The sequence below is a fragment of the Electrophorus electricus genome, chromosome 11 (genome assembly GCF_041902795.1).
Source record: "Electrophorus electricus isolate QZ-2024a chromosome 11, ASM4190279v1, whole genome shotgun sequence".
NCBI lineage: Eukaryota > Metazoa > Chordata > Actinopteri > Gymnotiformes > Gymnotidae > Electrophorus > Electrophorus electricus.
In genome coordinates, this window is record NC_137507.1 from 5,919,651 (window position 1) to 5,933,741 (window position 14,091).

The window sequence follows — 14,091 nt, forward strand, 5'->3', positions numbered from 1 at the left end:
AAGGGATAGAAAGAGAGAAACAACAGAGACAGACAAAGGAGAGACGCAGAGAGTAAGAGACAGAGAAATAGATTTAAATATTTTAAACAAAGTGAACTGAGCAATGCAGGTGTTTACCTGTTTTCTGTCTGTGGGCAACTATCCAAAATAAACAAAACAAAACAAAAAATCCCCTCCACCAATACACACACACACACACACACACACACACACAAATATGGGAACAAGCTTTAAGGGGTGACTTAGTTTAAAATTAACCTTCTATATATCTTACACTATTTAAAGTAAATATATGCCTTCAACCCCATGTAAGCTCTGCTTTATATCTCAAATAAATACTGATAGCAATATGATAACCCACTGCAAAAACATACATACACGCACCCACCCACCCACACACACGGGGCATAGCTGCTTTTTTAATCTTCTTCCTGCACATTAAATTTAAATTATTAAAAACACCAGTGTGTTTAACAGAGATTGAGGCAGTGGCTATAGCAGCTGTAGAGTTCTCATACAGTGACAAAAATAGTTATATAAATATGAATTTCTAGCCCATTCAAAAGTATATGTGTAAATTTTCCATACCCATTTTAGCACTAATTTACCATTTTAGAGTTAATCTCTCAGAGGCTTTTTCAACCTTGAATTAAGGAGGAGACCTATAAATGCACATATACACACATATACACACTCTCCATGAGAGAGCCCAGAAATATATAGGCACATGCTTGCATACACACACTCTCCAAGAGATCCAGACATATATATGCAAGTGCATGCATACATAAACTCTCCAAGAGTGCCTTTCACATGCACTGTCACTGAGCTGTTCTGAGGGACCTTCAGGATTCTACTCTTCTCTCACACTCTGTATGCTCTAATAGGAACCCAACCCAATACTAATGAACAACACACAAGTAACAAGGGTCTTTTTTTCTTTCTGTTCATTTTTCTCTTTCTCCTGGTAATGGTAGAGATTTTTCCCAAACACATGACTTATGCTTTACTACTCTCTTTAACTGACCAGTGCTCAGAGTCAGCAGTACCACCCAGATGCAGTAATGCTCCTCATCATCCAAGACAGCTCAGTAACTGGAGGACTATAGCTAACATGCAGAGCTAATTGCCAAAGCTGCACTTTGGTTCAAATGAACAGAACTAAGGGCCAAAGGATTTAATTATGCTGCAACAGAAGGAAAGCTAGACACATTTAAATGGGTAGAAACTGTTGAAATATGTTTAGTAATCTCGTTACTTAATCCAAACTACGGCCACCCCCTCAGATGCTGCAACACTCAAGAGTCACAGGTGAGGTTCCTCAAACAAGCATATTCTTTTTATATATATATATATATATATATGTGTGTGTGTGTGTGTGTGTGTGTGTGTGTGTGTGTGTGTGTGTGTGTGTGTGCGCGTGCATTAATGGATTAATATAGGCTAAAATTAAATAAAGTCTGGTCTCTGACTTTTTGTGTAACATTCTGGAAGAAGGAGCAAGACGTGAGTGCAACACAAAATGTTTATTTTAGCAATAATATCCTTCATAAAAAGCTTCACATACAAAGCAGAGAGTCCAACTGGCAGTTTATAGGAGGCTAGGGACATTCAACATGAATAACTGAACTTGAGCACCTGTGAGGTTTAAATATTGTGCTCATGAATGGGGAACAGGTGAGAGTGATGATTCAAAAGGTTGGTGAGTGTGAACTGGGGAGTGGCTGGGTGCTGTAATTGATGTGTGGGAGATGTGTGCTGTGTAAATGTTGATGGATACATTTTTGCTGGATATTTTTTTTCAGGATTTTTATTTTGGAAATTAGCATAGAGCTGTTGTGCCATTTTCATAAAACATTATTTTACATATCAGCATCAGTAAATTATTTTCCAAGTTTAATGATCTCTTGAGATTCCACAAAACTGGTATAAGTGGGATTGTCGGAACACTTAAAGAGCTGTGAAAATGCTGGCCATCTTTACATTAAACTTTAGCTCAGCTTTTTTTGCATCCCTGGCAGGAAACATTTCTACAAAAGTAGAATGGTTTCATGGGACATTTAACTTAACATTCAATTTTTGACTGTTCTTAAATGTTGAGTCTCACTACAGATTAAATATATCAGGAAACCAGTTGGAGTGCATATGAATGCAAATGAGGTTGTCCACTCATCTTTAAATTCTCAGTATTCTTCTTTTTTCATTTTGTTAGCAATCTAGATGAGACTGTTGTCTGTTGCCATGACTTTTGATTTTTAGACTATTGGTGTTATAATGCATGTACACAAATAATCATTTTATTAATTGTTTCTGATTCTGCTTTGGAGCCGCAAGAGGACAGTAAAGGAACCGCAATCAGTTCCAGAGCCGCAACTGGCTGACCCCTGACACAGAATATCATTATGTATTTTAGCAATTGGCACCATATACCATTTATTACTCATTACTGCATATAACTCCAGTAATTTTGCAGGGATAGCTTGCATATCAGCACATTAATCAGAGGTCAATCTGAGCATGTATGTGAAAATAAATACTTAGTAATAGTAATAACTCTTAATAAATGTGTAGATCCAATAGTAATTACTCTCAGATTTCTTCATAAACACATGTCTGGTTTAACTTTTAAGAGCAGGAAGGAGATTAGTTTTACAGGGGTACAGTTTACATTAATGCAACTGTCACAAATCTTAGACTTTGTGGTTATAGTGCCATCATGGTCATTATTTGTGACATATTAAAAAATAAACTAGTGAGAAATAAGAGAATATTTGATATATCTCACATCATATCTCTTCTTACACAAACTATTTATATGTAGACACTTGTTTTTCCAGCATCTCCACTTTGGCAGGCACTCTTTATTTTCATTGTTCATTTTCACCTTTTTTCTTATCTCTAGTCCTGGAATAGTCTCAAATGAAACTACAACTATAACTAGTGTACACTGACCTGAGTGTGATGATATTCAAATGCTTCTATTAATCACAGTACTGTTTTTCTGGTGTAACGTGAATGCTGATGCAATATATTGTGGGAAAAGGTGCAGTTAATTTGTAAAGTTATGAGGGATATCATGTAAGTGTGACTCTAACATGTCCAAGACAAACCCACAACAGAAATGTCACATTACTCTAGAAAATGTATTTTGGAAAAATTTGTGATAAATAAGATATTTTGGGAAACATGTTCACAGCTAGTCCTGGGAAGATCTTAAATCTGCATGCCACATAAACGTCATCTTTGCATGCAGTATAAAGAGGTGCCCAAGAGGTGGATTGCAGCGGTCAGTGTGTGTGTGAGAGACTCTGTGGAGCGGTCACCATTTCATCTGTCTTTTTTCTTTCTGGCCCTCTCTCCAGGCCTCCCCCTAGCACTAACATCAACCAATCACAAGCAGGGTCATTCAACATCCACACTGTTAATCTCTTCTCTTTTTCACCCATGCTGAGAAGAGGTACATTTTTTTGGTATTCTATAATGGGAAACTGGTAAAAATAAATAAGAGTATGTGTTCAAAAACTTGATGGGCAATGTATGACCTGCATGTCACACTGCTACTGGGCACACACCTCAAAGACATGCCTCTTTTCACTCACTGTGCTTCTATTTGAAAAGCAATCTTGCTAAGGACGACAGCTGTAGAGTGTAGAGTGTGACATTTTTTCACATTTGCAATTAAAAAGCTATTCTGTGCAGAAATCAATACACTTGCTTGCATGCAGTCATTACGTTTTACTAAACAGTTGAGATAAATAAATTTTAATCATCTCCTATTCAGTTCATTGCTAGTATCAAACATAATAAAAAATGAAGGACACATTGTCAGTGGATGCAATACAGAAGTCTGAGGTAGCACATTTGTATCTAGTTAGGGCTGTATCCAAAACAGCATAAAACCACAATTCAGATTTTCTGAAAGTTTAAGTAATTGTTCTTCACAAAGGTTACATCTCAAGTGTAACATACTGAATAACTGTCCAATACTCAAGCTATTTACTAATACACCATGATACCCATAGATTTTTTCTTTTCAGCTTTACCTTAACAAGCCAACATCTTGGCACATCATCCACTGCTAAGACCTCACGTAGAAGGCAAGAGTCTCACCCAACATATAACACTGTACAACTTGGCGTTAGAATTATGTCATTTGAAGGGTCTGCCTCCATCACTTAAGTCTCCTCTGACATGAAAACAAGCTCATTTAATCTACAGTGACAAGTTAAAAGCTTTATTTTTTAAACCAACAAGATTATAATCAGTTACTAACAGTGCATTTACATTAGTCTGGTGTAACAACTTTGTATTTAGAGACTGCTGTGTGCACCCCCTTGCATCATCAGCAATTCCACTGACACAAGTTGTAATTTAGCACATTGGCAGCAGCACTACAATAGGTCATTTGTGTGTAAACTAGCAGGCACCATACCATTCAGTAAAACATGGATGGGTGTCTCTAATAAAGTGGCCAGTCTGTGTATTTTTACCTCCACTTTTCTGATCACTGCTTATTTTTAAAGGGGACCTTTTATACCCCCTTACACAAGTTAACACAGTAACCTGGATTCTTAATCAAATGTCTATGACATGCTTTGGTCAAACTGCCACAAGGATCAAGCACCATAACACCATTCTCACTATTTCAAATCAGCCCTGTTCAGAATGACCAGTTTGAGTGCCTCTTCCTTTAAATGATCACCCCACCCATGAGAACCCTTGGAGGAACACTGTTGCCAGAGAAAAGAGCGGTGTAACCGTATATATTTCAAAAGGAGTCAGACCCCGTGTTTGCTCTGATGTCAGGTCTCTGCTCATTCTAGCAGTGACATACTCTGACAAAGATACCTACACACTGCAAAGCATGGCTGCTTGCCAAATTACAGATGGACGTGAAGCACATTTTCCCCTAGCATAATATGCTAATTGGAGTGGAACACAGCTGTAACTTTGTAACTTTTGTTAGCATTTTATTTATCTGTTGATAAAATTCATTCAATAAATAGGGTTAACATTATTGTGGATCCTGCAGCAAATAACAGAAGTAACTTACTAGAGTAATTTACTAGAAAATCACATGTAATATATTACCTCAGCTGTTAACTAATGATAAACAGCCAAAGAAGCATTCCTGGTCCATTTTATGTGAATTTAATAATGACATTAAAGCTGTGTTTGTCTGTACAGTTGAGTGTACAAGGAGAGTACTGAGCACACAGTCCTAAGGGGTTCCAGTGGGTCAACGGGTAGAAGGTTATGCTGCTCATCCTTACTACCGTGCGTCGGCCCATCAGGAAATTCAGGATCCAGATGCAGAAAGAGCTGCTGGGACCTAGATCCCTGTTGGAAACCTAGAGGTTAATGTTGAGCCTCGAGGGGATGATGGTGTTGAATGCTGAGCTATAGTCCACAAACAGCATTCTCAAATATGTGTGTCTCTTATCTAGATGGAAGAGAATGGTGTATAGTGTCAGGGCTATTGCATCATCAGTGGATCTGCACTTCCATTATACAAACTGCAGTTGGTCTAGGGTGGAAGCTCGTAAGGAGTATATGTAGTCTCTAACCAGCCTCTCAAAGCACACAATTTAGATCTTACACACTGGCTGTCTTTGGAACAGGGTCAATGATGGTCAGTTTGAAACAGGTTGGCACAGCTGAGTGGGAGAGGGAGAAGTTGAAAATGGGTGTAAACATTCTTGCTAGTTGCACAGTACCTGAGGAGATATCCAGGAATTCCATCATGATCTACATATGTCAGCCACGGAGATGAAGACTTTCCGAAAGCAAGGCATGGTTTACTTCGAAACAAGTGTAAAAAGCATTTAGTTGGTCTGGAACTGCAGTACTAGTGTTAAGTAAAGAACAAGTTTTTTTGCATTTCCATGGTTAACCCCTGGCACATGGTACTCATGTTTGTACGTGTTGAACAGTGATTCCACCTTAGTACTCACATTTAGCTTTTGTAGTCTTATAGATGGTATAGCTGGCTTTCCTATATTCCCCCATGTTCCCCAATTTAAACACAGCAGTGTGTATTTAGAGCTGTGTGAACTTCACACTGTACCAATAATCCATGCCTGATTTCATGTGCCACATGTGATATGCTGAAAGAACTTTCCCTGACATTAATGACATTAATCGAGGTGGCCTCAAGAATAGAGGTGGCCTCAAGGTACTCAATTTCTTTCTTGCTAATAGCCTCATGCAGTTTCCTGAGTGCCAGCTCCGTGTCATCCTGTGGGAGTATGTACCTGTCAATAACAAAGACCCCTGAAACCTCTCTCAGTAGCCATAGGCCTGCACAATATGATAAGATATTCTAGGTCCAGGGAGCAGAAAAATTCGGTGAAGTGAACATTTCTCTGTTTATCGAAAACATACACCATCCCCTTTGCTTTCCTGGAAAGGTCCCTTGTTCTGTCTGAATCTCCACTGACATCCAGGTCTCTGTGAGGCAGTTTATACAGCAGTCCCTTGTCTCTTGGGGCTTCATCAGAGAAAATAACTTTACCCCAGTCCTCTGCAGTCCCTATACTTCCTGCAGAATGTCAGTCTGTCCTTAATGTGTTTCTTGGAGAGAAGTGGCTTCTTTGCTGCCCTTCTTCACACCAAGCCATCCTCCAAAAGCCTTCGCCTCACTGTGTATGTAGATCCACTCACAGCTGAGTTCTGCCATTCTTGAGCAAGCTCTGCACTGGTGGTGATCCGATCCCGTAGCTGTATCCTCTTTAGGAGACGGTCCTGATGCTTGCTTGACTTTCTTGGGTGCCCTGAAGCCTTCTTCACTGCAATTGAATCTCTCCTTGAAGTTCTAGATGATTCGATGATTCGACATTTTTTCCCCTTGTTTCTATTATTGAATCTATCCCCTGTATATCCAAATGTTTTATGTTGTTTTAACAAATGTTTTCATTTTACATTCCCTGAATTTCAACAATGCAGCTAGGCCTGAAACGAGTACTCAGCAGTTATCTGATGGAGTAGTGGCAGCTCAGTGGTTAAGGTACTTGACTTGTAATTTATACTTGACATGTTGCTGGTTCAAGCCCCACTGCTGCCAAGTTGTGTTAAGGGCCCTTAACCCTCACGTTGTACTCAGTCATAACTGTAAGTTGCTTTGGATAAAAGCATCAGATAAATGTAAATGATGGTTTTGTCCAAAGTGACTTACAATTATGACTGACTACAACTTTGAGCAATTGAGGGTTAAGGGTCTTTGCTCAGGGGTCCAGCAGTGGAGACCTGAACCGACAACCTTCTGATTACTAATCAAGTACCTTAACCACTCAGATACCACTGAATGTAAGCAGCTTTTTTTTTTCACTAATGCTAGCTGGAGGCTTTGTTGGAGTTAATTTAACACTCTAGCTTTCTGATCTGTAATGTGAAATGTTCATGAAGACATTGATGGTGATGATAAGGATTACTGTAATTATTCTATCTTATTCTGCTTTGCTGATTAAGACTTGCAAATGAGGGGCTAAACACATTGGCTCACACAAACCTATAGGAGTTTTCAGTAGTGATTTGTATACATCTTATGTCCATGACTATTGGCTGTCAGATGACATTAGGCCATTGGATGGTGTTGGTGACTGTTGCTCATATTCAGTGCATTGAATTTCATGCCACTGCCACTAGTTGGCCCTCTTTAGTGCTATTTTGGCCAACTGTGCATGTTGAATCAGCATCAGTAGTCAGCTATGAGGGAGTTATCAGATTGACCAATCAGTCTAAAGGTATGATTTATTAAGATAATATAAACATAAACTGCATAAGTGTTTTTGGTGCATTGTGGCTTGATTTACCAAGGCAATGTGGTACGCTAATTTTTCTGCATGGAAAGTAATTCTGTTGTGCTATCTAGAGAACAGCTGTAACATTTGTCATTACCATAACACTGCATTACCACTGTATGCAATTTTATGGAAGGAAGGAGCTCTAGAACAGGTAGGAGTCACTCAAAACTCAGAATATGCATTATAAGAAGCCTCCAACTTCAGAAAGCAGTATTGTTATTGTTATCAAGTTCAACTTATATAGCACCTTTCACCCAAAGATACTTTACATTTTAGGAAAAAAAAGCCTAGGACGAGGAGAAATGTGCAGAGAAGTGAAAATTGTGAGGACAGCTTTGAAGGAAGAAAGAGTAGAACAGTCAAGAAGTCGTTGAGAGAGAGAGATCCATTGCTTTGTATCAGTGTCAATGAAAGACCTGCCACCTACTGTCGACAGTTGTGTACGAGGAATGGCACAACTGTGGCACAATTTCCGCTGCCTCAGAAGATCAATGGGAGCAGGAATGACAATAAGGGTGAAGGAGCTCAGTTAGGTAAGGAGGAGCGAGACCATGATGGGCCCTATAGGTTAACAGAAGGAGCTTGCATTCAGCCAATGTAGTGGATGAAGTATGGGAGTGATGTGTGCAGAACACTTTACAAAAGTGAGAACCCTGGCAGCAGAATTCTTAATATCCGGAAGTCGGTTTAGCAATTTGGCAGGAAGGCCATTAAAAAGGGGTCAATACATGAGAAAACAAAAGCATTTATCAGCAAATTGGCATCAGCATTACTGATCAGATGTTGAGAAAATGCTTAAAAAAAAAAAAAAACATTTTAGTGAGTAACAACGTGGTGTTCAAATTTAAGTGATGACTTGAAAATGATGCCAAGGTTTTTAATGACTGGCACTGGTGTGATAGGAATACCATCAACAGCAGTTTGATCTGCATTTGATTTCAGAAAGTTGATACCAAGCTAATGTTTTAAATAAGTAAGACATGTACTTGGAGACAGATGAAACCTAGATATCATCTGCATAACACTGATACCAAAGACCATAATTTCCACTGATCTGGAAAGATATACAAAACGAAAAGTATTAGTCCAAGGACAGAACCTTGAGGTACACCTTCTGCAACTGAGGAAATGGATAACTTGTGTGTGTCAATAGAAATTAGCTGTTGCCCATCAGAGATATAGGATCAACGAGTCAAGGGCTTCAGGTTCCTTTTTAGTTATTTTCTTTTGCGCAGGTACAGAATGTACGTGTGTGTCTTTCATCAGCTGTACTTTGCCAACCATGAAAATAGCAAACATTACTGCCATACCAACACATGCCTGCACCACCATCTTATGCCTTATTTCTGTGCTTTCACTATGACCACAAAAATAGAATCCTTAATGTTTTTATGAAATGCAACTATATACTATACTATAAGAAAAAATATATATAATAGATATACTGGGTTAATTATTTATATTATATTTTCATTGCAGGAATCGTTGCTTGATGCTAAAATCCTTTTAAACTAAGAAACCACTTACTGTGAAACCAAAATAGCACAGTTTTATATATATAATACACATCTATATGGGAAAAAAGTTTAAATGTACTATCTGGTCAGGAGTAAAGTTGGAGAATGTTTGAGAGAATTAGACATAGAAGCCATTCAAATTCTATGATTAATTCTGAGTTTTCTAAGATATGTAATTGTTTTAGATTCCACTTTGCTAATCACTCTTTAGTTTTGCTCTGGCTAGAGCCAAATGGTTGTACCAGCCTGCACTAAAACCTTGATAGACTGTGGTTGCAACTGTACTGCTCTATATGATCATTTGTTCTTTGGGCTGCTTATTTTCTTTTAGCCTGCTAGCACCAGTGCCACTACCTCAAGAAGAAAGAGGATGGGAGCAATCAACATACCTGCATGCAGGTAGGCCAGGTCAGGGTTTTCAATGTCTGGATGCATCTCTTTCAGATGATTGCGAAAATCCATGGGGGCATTGGTGGCATAGTCACACTTGGGGCAGTTGTACATCATCACACCCTCATGCTTTCCTGTGTGCAGGATGTGCTTCCGAATATTCTCTGCACAGTTTGACCTGAGAAAAAGTAAGATACAAACAGGAAATGTGTTTATAGATGTATTAAAAATGATGTAATAAAAACCTATGAATAATGAAAGAGAGAGAGACCAACTTTCTTATGCTTGGGGAAGGCTGAGACAGTGACCAGAGCAGACAAATACATCTTAGTTCCATATAGTTTTAAGGAAAATAATACGTTAAGCTGTCAATAAGCTACCGGATCCTATCTGTTTATACCAGTACTACTATTTTACATTTTTATGATATTATTACCTCTGCAGATGGAGTATATTTTTGTGATTTATTCATTTCTTTGTCATTCATGACCTTATATCATTATGCATTTTAATTGTTTAATTATAGGCCACTCTACATTTTTAATATACAAGTAACCATTTGAATATATTACTTTTTCCCCTCATGTCTCTGCAGTGCTTTGGTGAAATTGTATAGTGATAGTCATGAAAATAAAGATTACTAACTGAAATAAAATGAAATGAAGTACAGGAGACCTGATGTGTATAAACCAGATACCAGCTATATCTGTGTATATATTAAAAACAACCAAGGGGGAACTCAGAATACTAAGAAGAATAAAAATAACCCACAGTGTACATTTTTTATTGGAGAGTTCTGTTTATAGACAGTTTGGTTTTGTTTAAACACATATCAGCAGGTTCCAGTTCTTAAGGAAGCTCTGGGAAGTAGAAACGCCAAAGAGGCTGAGAAGCTTAACTGTGGGTAGCATGTTAAGACTCAGACTAACTGCAACTATTTTACTCTTTAAGACAAAATTAGCATTAAAGCTCAAGACACCACAATACACACTGACTGCTGTATTTCTCTAGACAATGTCTCTCTCTCTCTTTGGGCCTTGGCATCAGACATTATGTTTGTTTTTTTATTTTCACAGTAGTTGTGTTGGGGAGGAAGGAGTAGCACGCATGCTGCACATGTGGCTTACATTGAAAAGGGTTCACAATTAGGGAGTTTTCCCATCAAAGTCATGAATGTTACATGTTAAACTAAAATATCTATGTCCATGAAAATGCCAACTGTCAAAGTTTACCAAGTGGCAGCAATAACAAGTGTATTTTCATTTCACATTGGTTTTAAAGTATTTATAAATGTGGTTGCACCAGAAATGTCCTAAAATAGGCATGTCAATGAATCAAAGGTTGCAAACTCCATAAATACTGCACACCTAAAACTCTGCAAACATAAAGCAAGACAACTAGACAAGCCTAATTTTGCTGACTGCTATTGGTATATACCCAAAGCCCTGAGTCTTTTATCATTCTCATGCATATACATAGGCACACACAGACAAAGCCACTTGATTTTACTCCACTCTCACTTGATTTTACTCCTTCATTTTTCCAAAATAAACTTTTGGCATAACAGGGCCTAGCTTGTTTTCTATTTTAAACACCTTCTTAACCTCTAGCACTTCGCTGTATGTTTAAAACACAGTCTGAAATAGTTTCATCCAGTTCTAAAGAACAGAATATCAATCCAGAAAAAAAAACAAATCTCATTCTCAACCAGTTTTTGTTCCTCTCTAAATTTCTGGAAAAACTTGTGGTTGAACTGTGTAAAAACTGTACAGTCTATTTTAGGGCCTGTATAGTGTGTGTGTGTGTGTGTGTGTGTGTCTGTCTGTCTGTCTGTCTGTCTCTCTCTCTCTCTCTCTCTCTCTCTCTCTCTCTCTCTCTCCCCCCCTGTCTCTCTCTCTCCCCGTCTCTCTCTCTCTCTCTCTCTCTCTCTCTCTCTCTCTCTCTCTCTCTCTCTCTCACACACTCCCTCTCTCTGTCTTTCACAAACACAAACCATAAATGGTTTGTGTGTGTAAGTCTTAGGCTTAAAGTGAGTGTTATGGGTTAAGACCACTGTGTTGTCATCAAGACCATTAGAGCTGAGTCTACATCAAGACCAAGACTGGGTGTGAACGAGCTGAAGATTTCTTTCACAATATAAAATTTAAAAGAATGTAAAAAGTATTTATAGATCATTTTATACTTATTATAGGGTATATCAATGGTACTAATAAATAATATCATAGTTGAATGTAGTGTATGTAAAGTATAAGTATATAAATATAATTTATATATTATAGTTTTTGTCCAACTGTAAACTTTACCCCTAACTGTAAGAGTTATTCAGAAGTCAAAACAAATATAAACCAAATAAAAATGTTCATACATTTTTTTATATAAAATGATAATTATTTTTTTCAACCTGCTGAAATTGTAAATGTAGGAGCAAAGTTGCAGTGCTACAGCTTTCAAAGCAATATGCAATTGCAACAGTAATGAATATCATTTACTTGCAATTATAAGGTGCCCACTGGACACACACACACACACACACACACACACACACACACACACACACACCCACACCTACCTCGTTCACAATCCCCAGTACTGATCACCTTCACCTTGTTTGTGTTTCTCCCTATTTAAAGCCCACAAACGCCTACCTCTGTGCGCTATACATCAAGCATTCTGACCTTTACTTTTTTAGTACATTTTTTTGCATGGTCAATGCTGTGCTGCGTTTTCTTTCTATTATGGTCAGTAAACTAACTCCATTGCAACACTTACTGTACATCTCACTCCCTCTGCCACCGTCACAGCTGGAGGTTGAGGGTAAAATTTGAAGCATTTGAACCAAACTAATTCTGCATATACCATACAATATATTTCAGTTATGGGTATTAAAAGGTTGTAATAGGTATTCGGATATTAGCTAACAGTTAGGGAGCTGTACTATCTAAGCAGACTAATTTGTCAGAAGCATGCTGTTTGGTGAATATAAATCCTGATGTATGACAAGCCTATAAAATTAGATTACACATATCTAGTGTTATCGTAATTATTCAACAGATATAGCTAGTTATAATAGCATCTGCTAAGCCTCATTATATTTTTAATTACATTTAATGCTACCTAGTTAATGTTATCCATCATTTAGTATTCTGAAAGGCTGCAGGGACCATTTTATTCTTTTTGATTATACTGTTGACATTTAACGGTATAAAAAATGTTCAGTGTCCAAGGACCTCAAACAGAGGTATGAATTCATCTTGTCTCCTTACTCAGTGTTTTGAGACAAGACTGATTCCATATGAGACCATAAATTTATGGCTTTATGTAATAATACTAATATGTAGTTTTGGATGCAGCTAGGGTTGATGCATTGCAATCTGGGAAAAAGCAGAATCTGACAAGTTGAGGAACTCTTCTATAACTGGAATATGGGTAAAAGGTAGGGATGGTATGATGGCCAGGAAAAACCATCACATTGCAAGTTAACAATTATGCTACAAATGAAAAAAACGTCCTGTAACTACACAAAACACACTTTATTTAAAATGACAATACGTGTTACATTTTGAAACATGGTGCAAATTCAGAACTTCAGAAAAGCTGCAAATCCAGTCACAACAGAAGTGTTGTTTTCAGGGGACATGGAAAGGGAATAGACATTTCTATATGGTCATTGGTATATGGTTCAGAATGAACAACTGGCCTATTCAGGCTTCTCATTCTTGGGCATGTTGCTGCTGCTAGGTTGTAAAGAATGTAGCCTTAAAGAACACCAATAAAATCCCATGTAACACAAATATATCCCATGTAACCAATATAACGATATAACAGTGCAAATCGCATTTTCATCAGCTACTCAGTAACTGCTGGTCTCATAGGAGTCCATCCCCTCTGCAAACACTTCCATTGTGTTGTGGCTGGATTTGCAACATTTCTGAAGCATTTTCTTTATTTCACCGCATTCTGGAATGTAGCGCATTAGATTTCATTCTGAGGAATATGTTTTGCGTAATTGTGTAATTTCCATTTGCAGCACGATGGGTCTTCACAGCCACCATAGAGTGGGGGTAAGGGGTTAGATATAAAATATTGTATAGATTTGTTATACATGTTAGGGATGTAGGGCTTTTACCTGTAGTCACACCAGGGACAGCGGTAGGGCTTCTCACCCGTGTGTACACGCTTGTGACGGGTCAAGTGAGATTGCGTGGTGGAGGCAAAACTGCACAGCTGGCACCGGAATGGCCGCTCACCTGCATAAGAGCCAGCAGATACGGTCTAAAATACACACACACATGCATGTACATATGCAAAAAGATAGACAAACATGTATGCACACACAAATGACCACATACATGCATGTGTGAATGTGTGTATATATGTCTGTA

At 38.1% G+C, this 14,091-nt stretch overlaps 1 protein-coding gene across 3 annotated transcripts in view; it reads right to left on the reverse strand.

The window, feature by feature from the left end:
• Positions 1-14,091, reverse strand: part of znf407 (zinc finger protein 407) — an 84,460-nt gene that overhangs the window by 17,562 nt on the left and 52,807 nt on the right. For 2 of the 3 annotated variants that reach the window (XM_035528654.2, XM_081723454.1), the window contains exons 7-8: positions 13,836-13,956; positions 9,709-9,887 (exon numbers count right to left, since the gene is read on the reverse strand). In XM_035528654.2, coding sequence (XP_035384547.1) covers positions 9,709-9,887; positions 13,836-13,956 — 300 coding nt within the window. Of the gene's footprint in view, positions 1-2; positions 8,857-9,708; positions 9,888-13,835; positions 13,957-14,091 lie in introns of those variants that run through there. The other variant, XM_081723455.1, reaches the window with a different exon arrangement.